Source organism: Mirounga leonina, unplaced genomic scaffold (assembly GCF_011800145.1).
Source record: "Mirounga leonina isolate KUSES-001 unplaced genomic scaffold, KU_Mleo_1.0 Mir_91, whole genome shotgun sequence".
NCBI classification, from domain to species: Eukaryota; Metazoa; Chordata; class Mammalia; order Carnivora; family Phocidae; genus Mirounga; species Mirounga leonina.
In genome coordinates this window covers 49,740,265-49,764,829 of record NW_023270839.1, presented here as the reverse complement: position 1 = coordinate 49,764,829, position 24,565 = coordinate 49,740,265, and the positions used below count along the sequence as shown (strand labels likewise).

The 24,565-nt window shown below is 36.2% G+C and overlaps 1 protein-coding gene and 1 pseudogene across 6 annotated transcripts in view; one reads left to right on the top strand and one right to left on the bottom strand.

The window, feature by feature from the left end:
- SCAPER (S-phase cyclin A associated protein in the ER) overlaps window positions 1-24,565 on the bottom strand; it is a 486,665-nt gene that overhangs the window by 383,879 nt on the left and 78,221 nt on the right. For all 6 annotated transcript variants that reach the window (XM_034993780.1, XM_034993784.1, XM_034993785.1 and 3 more), the window contains exons 6-8: window positions 12,556-12,656; window positions 6,583-6,699; window positions 1,205-1,365 (exon numbers count right to left, since the gene is read on the bottom strand). In XM_034993780.1, coding sequence (XP_034849671.1) covers window positions 1,205-1,365; window positions 6,583-6,699; window positions 12,556-12,656 — 379 coding nt within the window. The remainder of the gene's footprint in view (window positions 1-1,204; window positions 1,366-6,582; window positions 6,700-12,555; window positions 12,657-24,565) is intronic.
- On the top strand, window positions 5,052-5,608 carry LOC118003049 (annotated as a pseudogene).

Here is a 24,565-nt window from a genome sequence, read left to right as displayed (position 1 = left end):
TGTTTGACACAAAATGAAATTAATTCCATAGGTAAACTCAAAATATTACTATAGATATGAATTATGTTTGTGTGTATTTTTATATATATAAATATACAGTTATGTGGATACACATTTCTATATAAGAAGTTAGCACAACTTAAACTTAGTAAATGCTTAAAATAAAAAAAAAATCACTCTGGATTTCTATATAAAAATACTTAATGAAGGAAAAGAATTTTTTTTTTACATTAGACAATCAGTTTGGTTTTTATATTCTAAGTTCAGACAATTTTGAGTTAAGAGAGAAGATAATGTCTATGTTCCAAAAGAGATTCTGGTTAGATTTGATATGTTCTCATTTTCATTACTTCTCTTTTTGTTTAATAAGAATCTCACTCCCTAGTCTCTGGTTGCTCCCTCATGGTACCCATCCTCCCAATTGTATCAACATTTATCTTCCCAAATTAAGGCTGATACTATCCAATCTCTTCTTAAAACTCCTTCCTATGACCTCTGCTTCTCCATTGTATACTCTAGGTTTTATATGATAAAGTACAAACACCATTGTTGTCAAAGTCCATTAAAGAAATTCTTATGGGATAACCAGGCCCTCGGAATAATAGTCCTATTTATTTGTGCCCTGTAATTATAATTATTTTCATGGTATAGAAAACAAATGTGTAAGCAAAGATAAACTGAGTATCATTTTAGTACCAAAATAATACTCAAATATTAATGAAATGAAGTGGTGACATGCTACTGAAAAGAGTAGTCAATTTTTTTCTACTTTAAGTCAAAAGAGTTATAAAAGATCTTATAAGTGGACTGACAAAAGAATGATTCTCTTAAAGTTTACATAGGGCAAACCTGAGATTAGAATGATCTGCATAAGCTTTCATACAGTTTTTAAGATTATTTTATTAAGATTATTTTAAGGCAAATTAATATCACATAAATGATGCAAAAAGATAAATATGTAATGCTATTAGCATCAGTTTCAAGTAAAACATATAAAACTCCATATGCTTCTACCTGTCTGCTATATAAAAAGATTGATTCAAAGTCACTTGCCATTTTGGGTGGCTCAGTCAGTTAAGTGTCTGACTCTCGATTTCGGCTCAGGGTTGTGAGATCAAGCCTGCTTCAGGCTCCACGCTGGGCATGGAGTCTGCTTAAGATTCTCTCCCGCTCCATGAAAAAAGAAAAAAACAAAGTCACTTGCCATTTTTGCGAGAAGTCTTCTGCACTGTCATTGGTGGGCACGACTGAGCAGGAGCTACATCTGAAGCAGCAGGAGAGCCTGTATGATGAGCCTTTACTTTGTCAGCCCAACTGACACCTGTAGGAGCCAGACGGGGAGCAGCCACTGTGCCTGGTGAACCCCTATGGAGAAAATTCTGCATTAATAAATCAAATATAAAAGTTAAAAATTTTTAAATTTAAATATATACTTAATATTATTCTGGGTCTCTATTTCTGATTTTTCTTTGTTATTTCCTTCCTCTACTAAATTTCAGCTAAGGATATTCTTTTTCTAGTTCCTTGTGTTGTAATTTATTTATTTCAACTATTTTTCTTAATACAAGCATTTATAGCATAAATTTTACTCTAACATCTGCTTTTGCCACATCCCATAGGTTGTAGAATATTGTGTTTTCTTTTTTTTTTTGAGACATATTTTGATTTACCACTTGATTTCTTATTTGGCCCACTGCTTGTGCAGCAGTGTGTTGTTTAATATTTACATATTAAATATTTAATATTTACATTATAAAAAATAAAAAATTTGAAAAAAATGAAAAAACTAAATACCACGAAATATTATGCAGCCAATAAGAAGAAATGGAATATGCATGATAAAAAAAAAAGAACTTCCAAATAAAAAAGCAGTGTAACATTTTATTCCCCACTCATTTGGTTATATGTCACTTGTCTATCACTGTTATTTATATCATGCTTATTTAAATGAAATTTAATTAACACAGTTCAAAATCCTTTAACTTTCAAAAAAGAAGTTAAAATCTTTTTTTTGCTTAATATGTTTAAATTTTAAATAAATCGGGTGTGTATATCCACATATATAGAATACAACCAGAGCAATTTAAGTCAAATATATTCATAAATTTATGTTAGTCTAATACTTCATTAATCTAATATAGTATAACATACTGTATGGGAACAGGGATAATATAAAAGCTCTCATTAATTCAGTTTAAAAGAAAATTTCAGTTAAATGGGGAAACCTTAAAAAATATACATATATACCTTAAACATTTTATTTCAATTTAAAAACTCCTATCTTTTACAAACCATGAGAGACGATGGACTCTGAAAAACAAACTGAGGGTTCTAGAGGGGAGGGGGGTGGGAGGATGGGTTAGCCTGGTGGTGGGTATTGAGGAGGGCACATTCTGCATGGAGCACTGGGTGTTATGCACAAACAATGAATCATGGAACACTACATCTAAAACTAATGATGTAATGTATGGGGATTAACATAAGAATAAAAAAAAATGTAGGGCGCCTGGGTGGCTCCGTTGGTTAAGCAACTGCCTTCGGCTCAGGTCATGATCCTGGAGTCCCAGGATCGAGTCCCGCATCGGGCTCCCTGCTCGGCGGGGAGTCTGCTTCTCCCTCTGACCCTCACCCCTCTCATTCTCCCTCTCTGTAATTCTCTCTCAAAAATAAATAAAATTAAAAAAAAAAAAAGAATAAAAAAAGTAAAAAAAAAAAAGCTCCTATCTTTTAATAATATAAATGTGCATTAATTTGTCAATCTATTGACACAGACATTACCAAAACAGGCTTTTTCTTTGTGTACATTTCTTACATGAACCATGACCACAAGTATAATGCCTCACTGGCAATATCCAATTCTGGTTTCTTTAAAATGAAGTGAGAATTTAGTGACACCTATTAAACATTCTAAGGGTATAATCCTCCTCAACTTTAACAATATTTTTCCCAATCTTTTGACAGCAAAACTTTAATAGTTCACCTTTATCAAAGCTTTCTAACAACTTGTCTTAAGTTTTCACAGAAACAATGACTCTTTTTATACTCATATTTAACCGGTTTATTTAATATTTAAATTATGAGTTATATAATGAAGACAAAGCAAGTTTGGTGACTATATATTCTGAGTAAACACTTAACCAGTAAGAGGAAAGTGAGTAGATATACTAAAAAGTAGCCTATGAACCACAATTTTCAGCACACTGAAAAAAAGTAGGTTTTATAATGATAATAAAGAATGCCATTTAATCCAACAATATGATTAGATGGAGATCAGTACAAGAACTTTTACCATGCATGCATTAAAGGCTTCCAATGTTAAAAGAAAACATGCATTATACAACATTCTGAACCACAGACCAATGGACTACATTATATAAGTACATCCCTTAAAATGGTGCTTGAATATACCGTTACTTGGTTTTGTTTGCTTATATATCTTTCTCCTATTCCACTGGTTCTACTCAGTAACCTTAATGAGCTTTTACTAAGTGCCAGGTACAATGTTAGGTGCTTGGGATACAGAGGATATTGCGTTAAAGAAGATTATAGTACAAGTACAAAAAAGAAACATTAAAAAGGTTATAATACATCACAAATATAATAATAATACAAATAGATGCAAGATTCAGTAGTAACAAGAGATGACGATGACTGTGACGTGGTCGGGGAGGGGATAAAAAGCAGTCAAGAAAGGTTAGGTTTTTGTTTTTTAAGATTTTATTTATTTGACAGAGAGAGAGAGAGAGAGAGAGAGCGCAAAGCAGGGGGAGGGGCAAGGAGCCCGACGTGGAGCTTGGGATCCTGGGATCATGACCTGAGCCGAAGGCAGATGCTCAACCGACTGAGCCACCCAGGCACCCCAAGAAAGGTTAGGTTTTAACACAGGAAAGAGAAATGACCAAGTAAACTACTTACCACCCCTCCAATTACACATACAATATTTAGATTCGCTCTGAAGAATTAAGAGTCCAAACAAAACTATGTCTTAAAACAAATTTCCCCAGGGATATTTAAGGACAACAACAGTGATGACTGTTTAACATTATAGCTGCCAGAAGTGACAGTAACATTTGGGGCAAATAAGGAGCTGACTAAAAAACATAGGTATAGGGAGATTCCCAGGAAAGAAAAAGGTGCAAAAAGGATATTTGCAGAAATGGACAAAACGTCCCAAATTTGATGAAAAACATTCACCTATACATCCAAAAGTTTCAATGACTCTAAATAGGATAAACTCAGAGATCCACACCTAGATACATCACAAACTATCCAAAGACAAAGATAAAACCATGAAAGAAGCAAGAGAAAAGTGAGGCATCTCAAAATGGATCCCTAATAAGAGTAACAGTTGCTTTCTCATCAGAAACCATGGGAGTCAGAAGGAAGTGAGAGGGGGCGCCTGGGTGGCACAGTCAGTTAAGCACCCAACCCTTGGTTTCAGCTCACGTCATGATCTCAGGGTAGTGAGACTGAGCCCCAAGTCAGGCTCTGCAGTCTGCTTGAGATTCTCTCTCCTTCTGCCCCTCCTGCTCATTCTTTCTCAAATAAATAAATGTCTTTTAAAAAAAAAGAAATTTTAAAAAATTTAAAATTAAAAAAAAAATTTTTAAATTAAGAAGTGAGAGGACCTATTCAAAGTCCTGAAACAAAGAGACTTTCAACCAAGAATTCTATGCACTATACAAAACTATCCTTCCAAAACTGAAGGACAAATTAAGATATTCTCAGAAAAACAAAAACTGAGAAAAACTGTCAGTAGCAGACCTGCCAACAAGACATACTAAAGGGAGCCCTTCAGGCTGAAATGAGAGGACACTACACAATAACTTGAATCCACATGAAGATATAAAGAACACTAGTAAAAGTAACTACATAAGTAAATACAAAAAATATATATAAATATTTTTTGTTTATAACTTTTTTCTATCTGATTTAAAATATAACTGCATAAAACAATAATTATAAAACTGCATTGAGCCTGTACACATAGGGTAGAGCCAGCCAGGAGGCAGGAGAGGCCAGAGCTGTCGTTCTGGGCAGCCCACTCGAGGATGGCTCCCAGTCTTCTGGAAGGTGCTCGGCTTGGGGAAAGCAAACCCTCGCCCTGCTCCTTTTCAATTGAGAGCATTTTAGGATTGGACCAGAAGAAAGACTGTGTTCCTTCAGTGAAACCCCACAGGCCTTGGGCAGACACCTGCAGCTCCTCAGGGAAAGATGTTAACCTATGTGTGCATATCCCGAGCCTTCCTAATGGGGTCTCATTCCCTTGTACTGTGAATCACCCAGTACCAGAAGAAAGATTTTTGAAATACGAAAATTACTTTTCAGCCTCAGAAAGACTGTCTTTGAAAAGAGAGCTGAGTTGGTATAGAGGCTGGAGACCCAGAACTGCTTTTAGTCAAAACCAGATTACGTGTTGGAAAACGTCTTTAGAGTTAACTGCTAACCAGGCATTGATATCAGAGAAGACTTAGCTCGAAAATTGAATCTAGAGGAAGACAGAATCCAGATATGGTTCCAAAATCAGCATGCAAAGCTGAAAAGGTCCCATAGAGTATCACAGTTTCTAATGGTGAAAAAAAATTTCAACACAAATCTCTTGGAATAGATAGAAAACTAAACACGTGAGATTATCTTACAATTGCAGAACATGAAGAATCAATGGAAATATCAAGTGTTAAAATCGTGATGTTTTCTTTTCTGCATTTATCTAAGTGTTGTCATTTTTTCCCTAAAATACATTGTAAATATTTACTGTTATAACATGGTACCTACTATACTTGGCACTTTTAGTTACAATAAAGGCCTTTCCTATATATTTTAATAAAATTTTCATAAAAAGCCAGTTATTTTTTAAGTGAGCAAATTTAATCTAATTAATTAGTCCGCTAAAACTCATGACTAGGTGATTCCACAAGCTGGATTCAATTTACAAAATAATTCAAGTAAAATAATCTGAAGAATAGCACAAAGATCTGATCTGTTTCAATTACTTTTCTTCAAGTGCATTTTGCAACATGATTATTAGTTTCTCTTAATTTCTGGCATGAAGCAGTGAAAATTTCTCACCATCAATACAAATCCTTCTAGCATGCCAGTTTCAAGTTTTTTTTTTAAGCAAAATCATTATGGCAGGGTAGAGATAGAAAGGCATCAGTTGTCATATTCACGTGTATTATATTGCAAAAAGATTCAAATTGGAAATAAATGCAAATTTTTTAAATATAAAAAAACTGCATTGATAGGATTACAATGCATAAAGATACAATTTTCAGGACAATAACACAGCTTATGAAATATATTTAGATCTTTCGTTGTGAAAGCAATTGTCAATTCATGTTATGAATCATTTAGCATGACATATGTTTATGGGTTTTAATTTTGGATCCTAATTATATTTGAATATATTACATTTCCTAAAAGCTAAATTTTACTCTCTTGGATTTTTTTTTATTCAAACAATTTCAAACACAAACATATACATGGATTTTTTATAGTGGAATATCAGTTTTATAATACTATATTATCCACAGAAAATAATTTATTGTAATGCAAGCCTTAGTTTTTTTTAGTTCATCTCACCCAAAATTTAAGCTTCTTCGAGCATTTGATGTCACACTTATTCTATCTGTCGATGGACTTGGAATCACATGACGTCCTGGAGACATTTTCTTTACTTCCCAAGCCAAAGAAGTTGGTCTGTCAATTTAAGACATACAAGAGATTAAATTAACAGAGAAAAAAGAAAAAAACCTAGTATTTTTTCTTGGTTGTTAGTGGGTGAAAACATAATCAGGTCACAAATTTTCCTTAGAGCACTGTTCACCAGAAAGTTACCATATTACCCAAAAAGCAACACATATAATGCATGGTCCAGGATTTTCCACCCACGGTAGCATAGCAACATAACCCTACTTATCTAAAAAGGCCATGGGTTTACAAAGACATGAGATATACTACTTATGTTTTAAAAGCCTCCACATACCCAGCTAAAAACACATTAAAAAGGCAATGGTACTAATTCAGTCTACTTATACAACTCAATTTGTGTCTGATGTCCTGGAAAACCAAGTGTGTAGAACAGAGATCAAGACAGAAAAACAGTTGTGAGGTTAAATGAAGAATACACAGGAAAATATGAAGTCTCCTTTCCTCTACATGAGAGTGGGAGCATAAACATTCCCTTGCTCTTTGCTGGGAAAGCTAACTTCTTCACTAGTCCCAGAACCTTGAAAGGATGCACAATCTTTACTAAACCGTTTTCCTGGGACACGTGGGTGGCTCAGTCCCACATCTGGCTCCTTGCTCAGTGGGGAACCTGCTTCTCCCTCTACCTGTTGCTCCCCCTGCTTGTGCGCTTTCTCTCTCTCTTGCTTTTTCTCTGACAAATAAATAAAATCCTAAAAAAAATAAAACATAAACTGTTTTCCTCAAGTAGCGTTTTCTCTATTCCTAATTGGCCTCAGTACGAACCTCTGTAACTCCCCAGAATCTCCTTCCCTCTTACTTTCCATTCAATCTAGTGGTTGTGATTTTTTCTCACATTAAAAAGTGATATTTGTTGGGGCACCTGCGTGGCTCAGTCGGTTAAGTATCTGACTCATGATTTCAGCTCAGGTCATGATCTCAGGGTTGTGAAATCAAGCCCTGCATCGGGCTCCACACTGCGCAATGAGCCTGCTTGAGATTCTCTCTCCCCATCTCTTTGCCCCTCCCCAAACTCTTTCTCTCCCTAAAAAAAAAAAAAGTCATATTTGTTGTCAGAAAATAAGAAAATGCAGATAAAAGATTATCCAAATTAAATCTAAAGCTTTTGACAATTTGTCAAATCACCTTTCAGAAAGCTTCTAACAAATCATACTTCTACTAGATGAAAAGTGCCCATTTCCGTTGAACCTTGCCAACAGTTAGGATCTTGTTTTAGAAATTTCAATGGCTTGTGAAAGAGATGGCATTGCTTGCAAAGTCTAAAAACATTACTACCTGGCACTTTATAGGAAAAGTTCGCTGACTCCTATGCTAGAGTTTCAGTCTTGTGAGGAGTTTTCTTTTTCTTTCTTCTTCTTTTTTTTTTTTTTTAAGATTTACTGATTTATTTAGTTATTTGGGGGGGGAGCACACCAGTGGTGGGAGAGGCAGAGGGGGAGGGAGAGGGAGAATCTCTCAAATCACGAGTTCTTTTTCTTACAGAAATTTCAATAACAGTGTGTTTTTAAATTCATTAGCAAAAATTTTTTTGTTGTTTTTAAAATTATATATTTTTATTAACATTACTAGTGAGGCTGAACTTTTTTTTACCAGCCATTTAAATTTCTTCTTGTGGGGGGGTGGTGCCTGGGTGGCTCAGTCGGTTAAGTATCTGACTCTGGATTTCGGCTCAGGTCATACTCTTGGGGTCCTGAGATCAAGCCCTGACAGCTCCACGCTCAGTGGGGAGTCTGCTTCTCTCCCTCTCCTTCTGCCCTGCCCCCTGCTTGTGCTCTATCTCTCTCTCAAATAAATCTTTAAAAAATATATAAAATAGGGGCACCCTAGGTGGCTCAGTTGTTAAGCGTCTGCCTTCGGCTCAGGTCATGATCCTAGGGTCCTGGGATCGAGCCCCGCGTCGGGCTCCCTGCTCAGTGGGAAGCCTGCTTCTCCCTCTCCTGCTCCCCCTGCTTGTGTTCCCTCTCTCACTGTGTCTCTCTCTGTTAAATAAATAATCTTTAAAAAAAATAAAATATATAAAATAAAAAATAAATTTCTTATTTGGTATTTGCATGTTGGTAACTTTTGCCATTTTTTTCCACTGGGATTTTCATCATTTTGTAATGGATTTGAAATCATTTACTACTAATACTACTATTATTACTATTATGGCTACATATCCTTTGGCATAGATAACATAACTACTTAAATTTTAATTTTTCATGCAGAAAGGCATATTTTATTCCTATTAAATCAAGCCTATTAATACTTTCCTTTGTGGTTTCTGCCTTTGTCTTATAAAGTCCTTACCCACAATAAAAATATATAATTATTTATCTATATTTTCTTCTCTAACTATTTATACTGCAGTTTTTACATTTAAATCTCAAATGAATTTTGATGCATGATTTGAGGAAAGTAAGATGGATAATGCCATCCACAGGGAATTTAAGGTTGCTTTCTGTATCTAGGAGCTGCCTCAAGAAGCAAAGAGCAGATATGCTGATAACTGGTTAAGATAAAAAGAGATAAAAAGAGAAGTCTCAGGTGTGGTACCTGGACATGGTACCAGGACAGAGTTAACTAACTTGGACTTGGCCTCAGAATCTTTCTTAATACAATCCTCAACACAGCCACCGCTACCTGACTGAAGTTTATAAGCAGGCAAAAAAAATCTAGTTAGCTTCTTATGCATTGGCGGTGATATTATATAGACCCTTTTGGATACAAGAAACAGAAACTCAAGTTAAATTTAAAAAGAAAAGAAATAAAGATTTACTCTAAGGATAGAAACTATATAAGGTCAAGGACATCCAAGGTGGGGAAAAACTAGAATCAAGACTCATGAGGATTAGACCAAGAGGAAAGAGGCTTAAAAGCAACAATCTTAAGCTCTCAAAGACTACATGATTTCCTTCATCCCTGATTCTCTCTGTATATCTATTCCATTTTCTTTGAACCTGCTTTCTTCTGCTTATTTTCACAAGAACAATATAGCCACCAATCTCAAATTAGCATGATGATCCCTTAACTTGGTTCAACCCAGTGAAGGAATGTACCACCCCCAAATCTAATCACCTCTTCTCAGGGGTTAGGGGTGAAACTGCTTGGTACAAACACGGACTAGGCCTGACCCACCCAGGGACTGTGGGTAAAGCAAGTACCAAAAAAACCGTATCAAAACTTGCCATTATGAGATGAGAAATAAGTCAGTCAGAGAAAGACAAATACCATATGATTTCACTCATATGTGGAATTTAAGAAACAAAACAGATGAACATAGGGGAAGGGAAGGACAAATAAAATAAGATGAAAACTGAGAGAGAGGCAAACCATATGAGATGCCAAACTCTAGGAAACAAACTGAGGGTTGCTGGGAGGGAAGTGGGTAGGGGGAAAGAGTAACTGGGTGATGAGCATTAAGGAGGGCACTTGATGTAATGAGCACTGGGTGTTACATGCGATCACCTAAATTCTACCTCTGAAACAAAAAAAAAAAAAGAAAAAAGAGGCAAAACAAAGGCTGGGGGAGACAAACCAAAAAACAGATTCTTAACTATAGAGAACAGATGGCTATGACGGGGGTGAGGGGGGCGCGAATGGGTGAAATAGGTGAAGGGGATTAAGAGTCCACTTATTGTGATGAGCACAGAGTAATGTACAGAATTGTTGAATCACTATACCGTATACCTGAAACTGATATAACACTGTATGTTAACTACACTGGAATTTAAAAACATTTTTTTTTCATCATGAGAAAAAAAAATGTTGAAAGGATCAACATATCATGGTTTCCCTGAATTTGGTTTCCTGGGGATCAAGCTTTCCTGGATTTGTCTCTTGGAATTCGTTCACTCCCCTGGATCCCCCATGGGGCTGATACAGATAGGACAAAAAACGTGTTCTCTACTGGACAATTCCACTTACAGAAATTGAACCACAGTTAAATCGAAGGGAAAGAGGCAGCCTAGGCCTGTTTTCTCTGGGTGAAAAGGTATGATTGTAGCTTCATGTGACTTGGCCTAGTCCACAAGGGCTCAGGTTTCACTTATAAGCATAACTAAATAATAAATTGTTCTTCTGCCTTTGCACATAACCAAAATAATATTAAGTCTAGTTGATCACCTATCTCTGGAATATCTCTCAACTCTCCCTGTTGCTACTATTCTAGTCTGAGTAGCCATAATCTATAAACTATACTGCTGCACCTCAACCTTCCCACACTACAGCCAGAAAGATCTTTTAAAATCACAATTCTGATATGTCACTTCCTTACTTAAAAATATTTTATGGCTCAAAATAAAGTCTAAAGTTTTTAACATGTCCACAGAACCCTACATGATCTGGTCCCAGCCTGCTTCTCTAGGCTCATCTCATGCTACTCTTCCCCTTGTTCTCTCCATTCCAGTCCTGCTAAACTCAAAATTCCTTTACTTACTGTGCTCTCTACTTCCAGGTTATCATATATACCATCACCTCTACCTGGGGTTACTCTTTTACTCTTTCTTTGTCATGCCAACTCCAACTTGATATTTCTTTCTCACTTAAATATGACCTCTTTGGGGAAGGCTTCCTGGATTCAGCAAACTGGTTGATTGTGCTTTTCCTTATATTCCCAAAGTACACTGTATTTTCATGACACTTTGTACATTGATAAGTATTTAACATCAATTTTTCCTGTGAATGCACTATATACTTCATGAGGACGGGGACTGTGTCTGTTCCCTTCTCCACAACAGTCCCAGAGCCTGGTGCATAGGACTCAGATGTTGTGTGGTGATTCCAAATGAAGGTTTCTCGAAGCAGATGAACATAGGGGAAACAGGGGGGGAAGAGAGAGAGGCAGACCATAAAACAGACTCTTAACTACAGAGAACAAACTGAGGGTTCCTAGAGGGAAGGTGGGCAGGGGGATAGGTTAAATGGGTGATGGGATTAAGGAGGGCAACTGTGATAAGCACTGGGTATTATATGTAAGTGATGAATCACTAAATTCTACTCCTGAAACTAATATTACACTATATGTTAACTAAATGGAATTTAAATAAAAACTTGAAAGAAAAAAAAGTGAATGTTTCTAAAGTAACTTTGATCTCTCATTAGTCCCCTAATCAAAAATCATCAATTTTCCCCACTGACTACTACCTTAAGAAATACTATATGTTTCCCTACATTACTTTCACTTCACACATGCTCTGCACTTCAATAGCTGTCTTAACTTACTCTCTTCATCTAAAAGGCCAACCATGGGGCGCCTGGGTGGCTCAGTTGGTTGAGCGACCGCCTTCGGCTCAGGTCATGATCCTGGAGTCCCGGGATCGAGTCCCGCGTCGGGCTCCCTGCTCGGCAGGGAGTCTGCTTCTCCCTCTGACCCTCCCCCCTCTAATGCTCTCTCTATCTCAGTCTCTCTCTCAAATAAATAAATAAAATCTTTAAAAAAATAAAAAAATAATAAAATAAAATAAAAGGCCAACCACTTGTTAAAATCCATCACATCTTTTAAACACTTCTTCTGCATCCTCCATGAAATATTTCCTGATCTATTCCTTACAAGAGAGATGACCCTGTCCTGCCCTGAACACCTGCAATAGTTTTTTTGTGGTAATAAGTCCTATTTTACCCCACCCTTAGACTACAAATTCATGAGAGTAGTAAATGTATCATATTCAGCAATTAAATCTTTCTACTGGATAAAAGTACCTTGCACTAGGTAAGTACCCAATAATATCTGTTACTGAACTGAAGGAGAAACACAGCTCCCAACTTTTAGATTTTTACAAGTTTCAAGTTAAACTTAGGTCAAGGTCATTGTCAGTTTCAATTACTGCTTTTGAAACTGCTGGCTGCTTATAGACCAGAGTTCATTACCTGCTTTGAGCATCTGTCTTCTCTAGCTTTTCCTGAAGTTGAATCCAGTCAATCAATGCTTTGAAATCTCTTACATAGTTATCCAGCATCATTAGCACCTCCTAATTAAAACAAACAATAATCATTAAATTCCATTCTGATACTGAAAAATTTTAAGAACAAACTTTAAACTGAAGGACTTGGGAATTAATAATTTTTACATTATACTCCTCATTGAGAAAGCAGCAAACCTACTGATTTAGTTTTTAGGGTCTTATTTTATTTTTATTCTCACTATACGGGAAGAAGTTAGTAAAGCTGAGAATCTAAGGATCAAGAGATAGTGCTGATATTCCTTCTCAAGCCCCCCCCCATGACCATTCTTTTAATAAACCTTTTTTATTATTAAGTTTAATAAACAGTAAAATGCATAAGACAAATGTACAGATTAATTATTTCAAAGCAAAGACCCCTGCATCCATCCACCCAGAACAATTTTAGTCTCTAAAAGTTACCTGGTGTCCCCTCCTAATCACTACTCTATCCTTGCTCCAAGGCAACCACTGCTTTGACTTCTAATAGTTTAATTTTACCTGATTATGAAATTCATATAAATGAAATCACAGAGTACTTAGTATTTTGTGACTTCTTTTGTACTTTGGTTTACTAGGTTCATTCATATTGCAGAATGAACCTGCAATACATTTACTGTCATTCTCCAAGGTCACTACTGAAGAATATTTTATTGCATGCATATTTATTTAACCAATCTAAGAACATTGGGTGATTTCCAGATTATATGCTGTTATTTATATACATGTCCTCTGCACATACGTATGCATTTCTGTTGAGGATAAGCCGAACAGTGAAAATACTGAGTCACAGGATGAGCATATATTCTACTCTAGTATATAACACCAAACTGTTTTCCAAAGTGGTTGCCACTCCCTACCAACAGTGTATTATGAGTTCTCCTTGCTCCACACCCCCAACTACACTTCGTATTGTCCACTTGGGGTTTTTATTTTTAACCTGAGCCATTCTGGTTGATGTTGTGTAATGGCTTCGTTTTTGTTTAATATGATGATGATTAATGATTTTCAGCCCTTTCATATGCTTATTAGCCATTCTCATTTTGTGAAGTGCCTATTCAAGTCTCTAGCCCAAGTGCCTATTAAACACTCCTGCCTTTTTCTTTTTGATAGGAAGGAGTTCCTTACATCTTTTGGATATGTGCCTTATATGTGTTGTACACATATACTTGCCTTTTCACCTTCCTAATGGAATAGAATCTTTTGATGAACATAAATTCCTAATATTAAGGTAGTCTAACTTCTGACTCTTTTACCTAAGACTGATGCTATTTGTGTCATTTTTAAGCAATTATTTTCCTAACATAGGTCAGGAAGAGATTCTCCAACATTACCTTTTAGAGCATGGGTCTTTTACTGGAGTCTCTCCTCTGTTATCTTGATCTGTTTATTCTTGTGACAATACCAAACTAACTACACTGCTGTAGCTCTAAAATAAAACTCAAGGGGCGCCTGGGTAGCTCAGTCGGTTAATCGTCCAACTCTTGATTTCAGCTCAGGTCATGATCTTAGGGTTGTAAGACCAAGGCCCACGAGAGGCATGGTGCTGAGGCATGGAGCCTAAGATTCTCTCTCCCAGAGGAATTAGGATGGCAGATGTGTAAGGAACCTTAATTTCGTCTGGTCCCTGGAATTCGGCTAGATAGTTATCAAATCATTCTCAACACCTGCGAAATCAACTGGAGATGTGAGAAAAGAATTGCTGCAATTCTACAAAGAGAATAGCGACCACCTTTCGCAAGATAGGAGGTGCGAAGAAGAATCCGAGGTGATATATCTGAAGATAAACCACAGGGGGAGGGAACCTGCATAAGCCAGGTACTGGAATAAGCAGGAGAGCACAAAATCAGAACTTTTAGAAGTCTGCCTGGAAGGTGCTCAGGCGGCAAAGTGGGGCAGAATCCCAGGTGGGCGAGCATGGCCTCAAGATCCCCGGGGTCACAAAAAGAAAGGGGGCAGAGTTCCCAAGCACTGGAGCGGGGAAGCCAGCTAAAAACAGTGAGTCCAAGCACTGGCTTTCTGCTCAGTGTCGCCATAAACCACGAACCACTGTGAGGTTGGGCAACTGCTCTCTGAGTAGGGGTCCCTCCCCTGGGAAGAACGGTGCAGGTGCACACCACAGGAGTCCGTAAACTTTGGAGACTCCAAACGGGGTCGGGGTCACATACCTGAGATAAAAACGCTCAGTCACAGGCTGGGTGAACACAGAGTGTGGATGAAAATCAGGGAGACAAGAGTGATTAACTGCTTTTCTGTGAGGGCTCACTGAAGAGTGGGAGCGGGCCCTCAAACTTTCAGCTCTGGGGTTAGAGATCAGGGCACCACCATTTTCATTCCCCCCCATTGGTGCTGAAAGCCTTCAGGCACCAAAATAGCCACATAGTACAACCGGGGGCCACTTACACTGAGCCCAGACTGCTGGCAAAGGGGGGATGCAATTCTGCCAGGGCAATGAATGACACCTGAGAATCAGCGTAATAGGCCCCTCCCCCAGAAGACCAGCAGAAACATCCAGCTAATCCCATGTTTACCCATCATAGAGAGCTGCAAAACTCCAGCTCTTGGGGAAAACAGAATATAGCATTCGTATTATTCTACAGTCTTTCAGTTTTATATTTTTTTCCTTTTCAGCTATTTTCTTATTTTATCAATTCTTTTTTTTAAGTCTTTTTTATTTTCATTTCTACATTTACATTTTATATATATTCCATGTTCATGGATTGGAAGAACAAATACTGCGGAAATGTCTATACCACCCAGAGGGATCTACATGTTCAATGCAAACCCTATCAAAATACCACCAGCATTTTTCAAAGAGCTAGAACAAACAATCCTAAGATTTGTATGGAACCAAAAACAACCCTGAATGGCCAAAGGAACGTTGAAAAAGAAAAGTAAAGCAGGAGGCATCACAATTCCCGACTTCAAGCTCTATTACAAAGCTGTATTCAAGACAGTATGGTACTGGCACAAACACAGACACACAGATCAATGGAACAGAATAGAGATCCCGGAAATGGACCCTCAACTCTATGGTCAACTAATCTTCGACCAAGCAGGAAAGCCAATGGATAAAAGACAGTCTCTTTAACAAATGGAAAGAATATCCAGTGGATAAAAGTCTCTTTAACACATGCAGAAAAATGAAACTGGACCATTTCCTTACATCATACCAAAAAATAGACTCAAAATGGATGAAAGACCTAAATGTGAGACAGGAATCCATCAAATTCCCAGAGGAGAATACAGGCAGCAACCTCTTTGACCTCGGCTGCAGCAACTCCTTGCTAGACAAGTCTCCAAAGGCAAGGGAAAAAAAGGCAAAAATGAACTATTGGGACTTCATCAAGATAAAAAGCTCTTGCACAGCAAAGGAAACAGTCGACAAAACCAAAAGACAGCCAACAGAATGGGAGAAGATATTTGCAAATGACATATCAGATAAAGGGCTAGTATCCAAAATCTATAAGAACTTATCAAGCTTAAATAAATTAAAATAAATAAAATAAATAAAATCTCAAAACCCAGTAGAGTAAATCCTCCAACTATATCTTTGACTGCAGGGTGGCCTAGGCTAATGCCAGCCCTTCGCATTTCCATAATAATTCAGAATCAGTTTCTCAATTTCCCAGGGTAAAAAAGGTAGAATTTTATTTGTAATTGCATTGATTCTATAGATCAACTAGAAGAAAACTGACATTTTTATAATATTGTCTTTTCTATTGTATGAAGAAATTTGTATATACTTATATGTATTGTATTTTATTCAATGTCTCTCAAAATGTATCACAGTTTTCTGTGTAGAGGTTTTGCACCTCTTTTATTAGCTTTAGACCTAAGAAATAAATGGTAGTTGCTTTAAATTTTTTTTCATTTCTGTTACTGTTGATGTTTATATTTTGAACTTGTTTTAACTAACTCAATACATCTAATAATTTCTCTTTAGATTCTTCTAGATTTTCTAAGTATATAAATGTAAATATGTCATCTGTGAATAACAACATATTTCTTTCTTTCTCTCCAAGACTTATATATTTTATATATTATTCTTGTCTTCCTATGCTGGCTAGGTTCTTAAGTACAATGTTGAATAGAAATAAAGAAAGCAGACTCTGTCTCATTCCCAATTTCAGAAGAAAAGTTCTCAACATTTCACCATTAAGTATGATGTTTACATAGGTTTTTTGGAAGTTTCTATCAGTAAGGATGTTCTCTTTTATTCTCAGTTTGCTAGTTATATCATGAATAGGTGCTGAATTTCATCAGATATTTTTCCTAAATCTATTGGGACAAACGTATGATTTTTCATCTTTATCATCTAATTTGGTAAATACTAATTTCATACTGAAAGGTTAAAACCAACATTTCAGTACTAGAATGAACCTAATTTGATTGTGATGTATTGTCCGATATTTGAATCACCAGATTCAATGTATCAACATTTGGTTTAGTATTTGTGCATCTGTACTCCTAAGTGGCCTATACTTTCCTTTCTCATAAAAGCTTTGGTTATCAAGATTATGCTGAAAAGAGCGTCTCTTTTTCTATGTTCTAGAAAAGTTTGTGTAATACTGGCTTTTTTTTTTTTTTTTTGGCTCAAAATATAACATTTTTTTGTTAAGATATAATTCATACACTACAAAATTTACCATTTAAAATTATACAATCTGGTCATTTTTAGTATATGCACAGAGTTGTGTAACTAATTCCAGAACAATGTCATCATCCCAAAATGAGATCCAGTACTCATTAATAGTCACTCCCCATCTTCCTCTCTCTCCAACCCTTGGAAACCACTACTCTACTTTCTGTCTCTATGGATTGGCCAGTTCTGGACATTTCAAATAAACAGAATCATATAGAATATGGTCTCTTGTGGCTGGATTTTTTTACTTAACGTTTTCAAGGTTCATCTACCTGGTAACATGTATCTGTACTTCAGTACTTTTTAGACTAAGTAATTGCATAAACACATTTTGTTTATTCACTTATCAGTTGATGGAAATTTGGCTTGTTTCCACTTTTTGCCCATTATGAATAATGCTGCTATGAATATTCATATACAAGTTCTTCTATGAACATATGTTTCTAATTCTCTTGGGTGTACTACGTAGTAGTGGATTTACTAAGTCATATGTAACTCTAAATTTAACATGAACTACCAAAACTTTTCCAACACCACCACACTATTTTACATTCTAATCAGCAATATCTCATTTTATTATCCTTTGTTTTATGGCAGTTAGGAGATACCATGTTTTTTACAAATTAAAGGTTTGTGGCAACCCTGCATTAAGCAAGTCTGTCTATGCCATTTCTTTTTTAACAGTGCTTATTTCATGTCACTGTGTTACATTTTGGTAATTCTTAAAATATTTCAAACTTTTTCATTACTGTTATATTTGTTATGGTGATCTATAATCAGTGATTACAACTCATTGAAACCTCAGATGATTGTTAGCAATTTTTAGCAATAAAATATTTTTATTTAAGGCAAATACATTGTTTCCTCAGACATGATGTTACTGTACTTGACTACAGTATAAACATAATTTTTATATGAACTGGGAAACCAAAAAATTCATTTGACTCGCTTTATTGAGGTATTTGCTTTATTGCAGTGGTCTGGAACTTAACCTGTAGGATGTCCAAGGTATGTCTGTATGAGGGTCTAAATTATTCACATTCTCAGGAGCACTTGCTATTTTCCAACTTGTTGAGTCTAGTCAACCTAGTAAGTGTAAAGTGGTATTACTATGCTTTTAATCTGCATTTCCCTGAGGACTAAAATTGTTGAGCATATTTTCATGTTTTTTTTGGACACAGCATACCTTCTCTGAAAAAACATCTATTCAAATCATTTGCCCCCCCCCCCCTTTTTTTAGCGAGGGAAGGAGGGTCAGAGGGAGAGGAAGAGAGAGACCCTTAAGCACGCTCCCAGACCAGAGCAGGGCCCGATGCAGGGCTTGATCTCACCCTGAGATCATGACCTGAGCCGAAATCATGAGTCAGACACTTAAACAACTGAGCCACATTTTTAACGTAGGTTATTTGTCCTTTATATTTTTGAGCTGCAAAAGTTCTTTATATATTCTGGATATTAGACTGTTATGATACATGGCTTGAAAACATTTTCTCTCATTCTGTGGGGTATCCTATAACACACCTAAGTTTTTAATATTATTGACATTCAATTATTTATTTTTTATTTGGTTACTTGCATTTTGGGTATCACATCTAAGAAATTATTGCCAAGTCGAAGGTCACAAAGATTCACACCTGTTTTCTTCAAAGAATTTCATAGGTTTAGCTTTTACATTTAGGTCTTTAATCTATTTTCAGTTATTTTTTTATATATGGTGTGAGGAAGGGATTCAAATTCATTCCGTGTGTGTGGGTATCTAGTTGATACCAGCACCATTTGTTGAAAGACTATTCTTTCTCCATTAAATGTCTTGGCACCCTTGTCAAAAATCAATGATCACAGGGGCACCTGGGTGGCTCAATTGGTTAAGCCTCTCTCCCTCTGTCCCTCTCCCCACTCATGCATTCTATCTTTATTTTTTTAATGTATTTATTTTATTTTATTTTATTTTATTATGTTATGCTAGTCACCATACATCACCAGTTCTCTCTTTAAATAAATCTTTAAAAAAAAAAAAAATCAACGGTCACAGATGTGTGGATTTATTTCCAGGCTCTCAATTCTTTTCCATTGATCTATGTCTATCCTTATTCCAGTACCATGCTATTTTGACTACTGTAGCTTTGTAGTGAGTTTTGAATTTAGGGAGTGTGGGCCTTCCAAATTTGTTCTTTTTCAAGACTGTTTTGGCTGTTTTGTGTCCCTTGCATTTCCACGCAAATTTTAGGATCGGCTTGTCCGTTCTGCAAAAAAGGAGATTAGAATTTTGGTAGGAATTGCACTGACTCTGCATATCACTTTGGGAAACATTGCCATTTTATTTTTTTAATTTAAATTCAACCAATTAACATATTATGTATTATTGGCTTCAGAGGTAGAGGTCAGCGATTTATCAGTCTTATATAACACCCAGTGCTCATTCCATCACGTACCCTCCTTAATGTCCATCATCCAGTAACCCCATCCCCCCAGCACCTTCCCCTCCAGCAACCCTCAGTTTCCTATAATTAAGAATCTCTTATAGTTTGTCTCCCTCTCCAATATCATCTTATTTTTTCCTCTCTTCCCATATGATCCTATTTTGTTTCTTAAATTCCACATATGACTGAGATCATAGGATAATTGTCTTTCTCCGATTGACTCTCTACTTCCATCCATGTTGTTGCAAATGTCATGATTTCATTTTTTTGATGGCTGAGTAGGATTCCATTGTATATACATACACACCACATTTTCTTTATTTATTCATCTGTCCACCAACATCTGGGCTCTTGCCATAGTTTGGCTATTGTGGATTCTGCTGCTATAAACATTGGTGTGCAGGTGTCCCTTCAAATCACTACATTTGTGTCTTTGGGGTAAATACCCAGTAGTGCAATTGCTGGGTCGTAGGGTAGCTCTATTTTCAACCTTTTGAGGAACCTCCACACTGTTTTCCAGAGTGCCTGCACCAGCTTGCACTCCTACCAACAGTACAAGGGTTCTCTTTTCTCTGCATCCTCGCCAACATGTTATTTCCTGACTTGGTAATTTTAGCCATTCTGACTGGTGTAAGGTGGTATCTCATTGTGGTTTTGATTTGGATTTTCCGGATGCCAAGTGATGGTGAGCATTTCTTCATGTGTCTGTTGGCCATTCGTATGTCTTCTTCGGAGAAATGTCTCTTCATGTCTTCTGCCCATTTCTTGATTGGATGATTTGGTTTTTTTGGTGTGGAGTTTGATAAGTTCTTTATAGATTTTGGATAGTAGCCCTTTATTTGATATGTCATTTGCAAATATCTTCTCCCATTCTGTTGGCTACTTTTTGGTTTTGTCGACTGTTTCCTTGCTGTGCAAGAGCTTTCTATCTTGATGAAGTCCCAATAGTACATTTTTGCCTTTTTTTCCCTTGCCTTTGGAGACTTGTCTAGCAAGAAGTTGCTGCAGGCCGAGGTCAAAGAGGTTGCTGCCTGTGTTCTCCTCAAGGATTTTGATGGACTCCTGTCTCACATTGAGGTCTTTCATGCATTTTGAGTCTTATTTTTGTGTATGGTGTAAGGAAATAGTCCAGTTTCATTCTTCTGCATGTGGCTGTCCAATTTTCCCAACACCATTTGTTGAAGAGACTGTCTTTTATCCATTGTACATTCTTTCCTGCTTTGTCGAAGATCAGTTGACCATAGAGTTGAGGGTTCATTTCTGGGCTCTCTGTTCTGTTCCATTGATCTATGTGTCTGTTTTTGTGCCAGCACCATACTGTCTTGATGATGACAGCTTTGTAATAGAGCTTGAAGTCCGGGATTGTGATGCCACCAGTTTTGGTTTTCTTTTTCAACATTCCTTGGGCTATTCGGGGTCTTTTCTGGTTCCATACAAGTTTTAGGATTATTTTTTCCAGCTCTGTGAAAAAAACTTGATGGTATTTTGATAGGGATTGCATTAAATGTTAGATTGCTCTAGGTAGCATAAACATTTTAACAGTATTTGTTCTTCCAATCCATGAGCATAGAACGTTTTTCCATTTCTTTGTGTCTTCCTCAATTTCTTTCATGAATGTTCTATAATTTCCTGAGTACAGATCCTTTGCCTCTCTGGTTAGGTTTATTCCTAGGTATCTTATGGTTTTGGTGCAATTATAAATGGGATCGACTCCTTAATTTCTCTTTCTTCTCATTGTTAGTGTATAGAAATGCAACTGATTTCTGTGCATTGATTTTATATCCTGCCACTTTGTTGAATTCCTGTATGAGTTCTAGGAATTTTGGGGTTAAGTCTTTTGGGTTTTCCACAGAGTATCATGTCATCAAAGAGTGAGAGAATTTGACTTCTTCTTTGCCAATTCAGATGTCTTTTATTTCATTTTGTTGTCTGATTGCTGAGGCTAGGACTTCTAATACTATGTTGAACAGCAGTGGTGATAGTGGATATCCCTGCCGTGTTCCTGACCTTAGGGGAAATGCTCTGTTTTTCCCCATTGAGAATGATATTCGCTGTGGGTTTTTTGCATATGGCTTTTAGTGTACTGCCATCTTAAGTCTTCCGATCTGTAAGTTCAGATGTCTTCCTCTTTGTTTAGGTCTTCTTTAATTTTTTTTAATGGTGTTTTGTAGTTTTTAGTGTACGAGTCTTAAACGTTTTTGGTTCAATTTATTCCTAAATGTTTTTTTTTTTCTTTTTGATGCACTATAATTGGACTTTCTTAATTTCATTTTTTATTGTGCATTACTGACATACAGAAACGCAACGGATTTTTGTGTATTCATCTTGCGTTTTGCAACCTTGCTGAGTTTATTAGTTCTAATAGTTTATATGTGTTCACAGATTCTTTAGGGTTTTCTATATATAGACCCATGTCATCTGCAAATATAGTTTTACTTCTTCCTTTCCATCTGGATGCTTTCTATTTCTTTATCTTGTCTAATTGCCCTGGCCAGAACCTCAAGTACAATACTGAACATAAGCAGCAAGAGCAGACATCAATGTTTTGTTCCTGATCTTAACAGGGAAATCTAATTTTCTTCTTTGGATAATCCAAGTTACATTACTGTGACACTACATTCTACACATGTGACAAAGATTTTTTTTTTCTTGGCACTAATTAGTCTTGCATATTAATGGCAATGAAAATTTATATAAGACTGTAAAAGCACAGACCACAGAGAACCACTCCATTGCTCAGAAAGAACTTATCTCCAATGTAAGTATGTGTGTAGATAGTGGTTAATTGGCTAACGTTGCCATTTAAATGTACAAGACAAAGAACTTTAAAGAACTTCACTATCAGTTTCATAACATTCTCACTTTACTATAGAGACATAGGTGTCTCATTTTACTATAAAAGACAACTTTCCATACTCCCAAGATGATCATCAAAAAATACCAACTATAAAAATGATCATTTGGTTTATAAATACATCACTTTTCCATAACTAAGTCTTACTGACCTTCTAGGTTCAGTGGAACTCAAAATCTCAAAAACACTTTCACTGATAAATGTTTTTTAAAATATAGATATACTTTGGAAATCAGATCCAAAACTAATAAATGTATGCCAAATTAGTCACAAATGAAATATAGTACCAACTTCACTTTAGTCATTAAAGTTACATTCTAACTTAAAATACTCTTCTGAACAAAGAAGTATTGTTTATTTCCTTTCAAAGGTAATCCTTCGTGCCAAATCACTGGTAATAAAAGTCTTCTACAATCAGGAAAAGGAAAAATTAAAAAATGTACTTGGCTTCCTTTTCTCAATTCTACAAATATAATTCAAATTCAATTAAATTCAACTTTAATCACCTACATTAGGCGCAGAAAGATATAATTCAGAATAATTTATTTCAGAATTTTTTTGCTTTCCCTTTTAGCTAAAAAAAAAAAAAAAGATGAAAAAGAGAAGGAAGAAAAACTCTCTAACACTCAGGAATATATGCAGCTATTACTTCTGATACTAGTTGGCACAGAGAAAGTACATTTGGTGGCTTAAACAACCTATTTTAAGGAATGTTGAGCACAATGTTATCAGAAATGATCAGAGTGGTACCACGCAACTGTAATCCGAGTCATGTTTTATGAACAAGGGAATACAAACAAGACAAGCAGCTGGAGCAGCCTCTTAGTCACTGATGCACATCTTTCTCCCTACAGCTATGAAGGCCATTTTGTCAAGCAGGATGAAACAGAACAAAAGTGGCTCTGAAAGTAATGTTATAGGCATTCAGATAACTACATATAGATATACAGCTAAAATTACCAATTAGTTTACCAATTGGCTGCAACGGATTCGATTGGTTTGTAATTAATTCTAGTTACTGGCGCACAGAGCAGGATGATTGGCGCCATCCCTTTGTCCTCCTGACACACAATACTAGTGCATAGGCCCTTAAGCCCAGGACATCAACACAGCCCTCCAATTCAGCTACAGGAATGAGCACCGTGGTTACTCCTGTAGTGATGAAGGGATGGAAACATGCATCACATGAGAAGTCAGTGATAAAGGGAACCTTCTAAGAAAGAGCTTTACCAAAAGTGAAACAAGTTTTAAAAAGCCTTATTTTTTAAGAACTTAGTTTTTTAAAAGCTACTAATGGAATAAATAGTTCAAAAGTGAAATCATCTGAAAGGAAAATGGCAAGTAAACCACTTTCAAAACTAATAGTATCATTCACAGTCATCTTCAACCTTCTATCATTCATCTCTTTCAAATATCTCTCCTTAATTTTCAGTATAAGCAGCTTGCTTAAAAAAAAATACAAAACATATTCAATGAATGAAAACCTATAAATGAAAATCTGCTAATGGAAACCATTCTCCTATAATTCAATCATTACCAGGATCTTTGTAGATAAATAAAATTTGCAGTTCCCTGGGTAATGATACAAATATCTTACTGCAGTAGCTAGTTTTTATTTCAACTCATTTGCAAGTTGGCTTGACTACACACTTTTCTCTTATGGTATTTCCCCCAGAAAACTCAGAGACCTACTGCAGCTAGGAATAAATAAAGATGCTAAAAAATATTTTGTTACAAAGCTAAAAATAACATATTCAATCAAATCCCCCACTGATGCCTGCATGGTTATCTAAACATCTGCTTAAGGCATTTCTTCTGCCAGAATATTTTCCCAATACCAAGCTAAAAACTTATTTTCAGACTGAAGGTTCTCAGCCCTCATCTAGACCAAAATCATCATTTATAAACACAAAGGCAGAATAAGGTTTAGTGACTTTTTCCAAAGTCATACAACTAGCTTAGTGGAAACACAGGAATAACTACTATCCGATGAGATCTACTACTTTCCCTGCAAAGGACA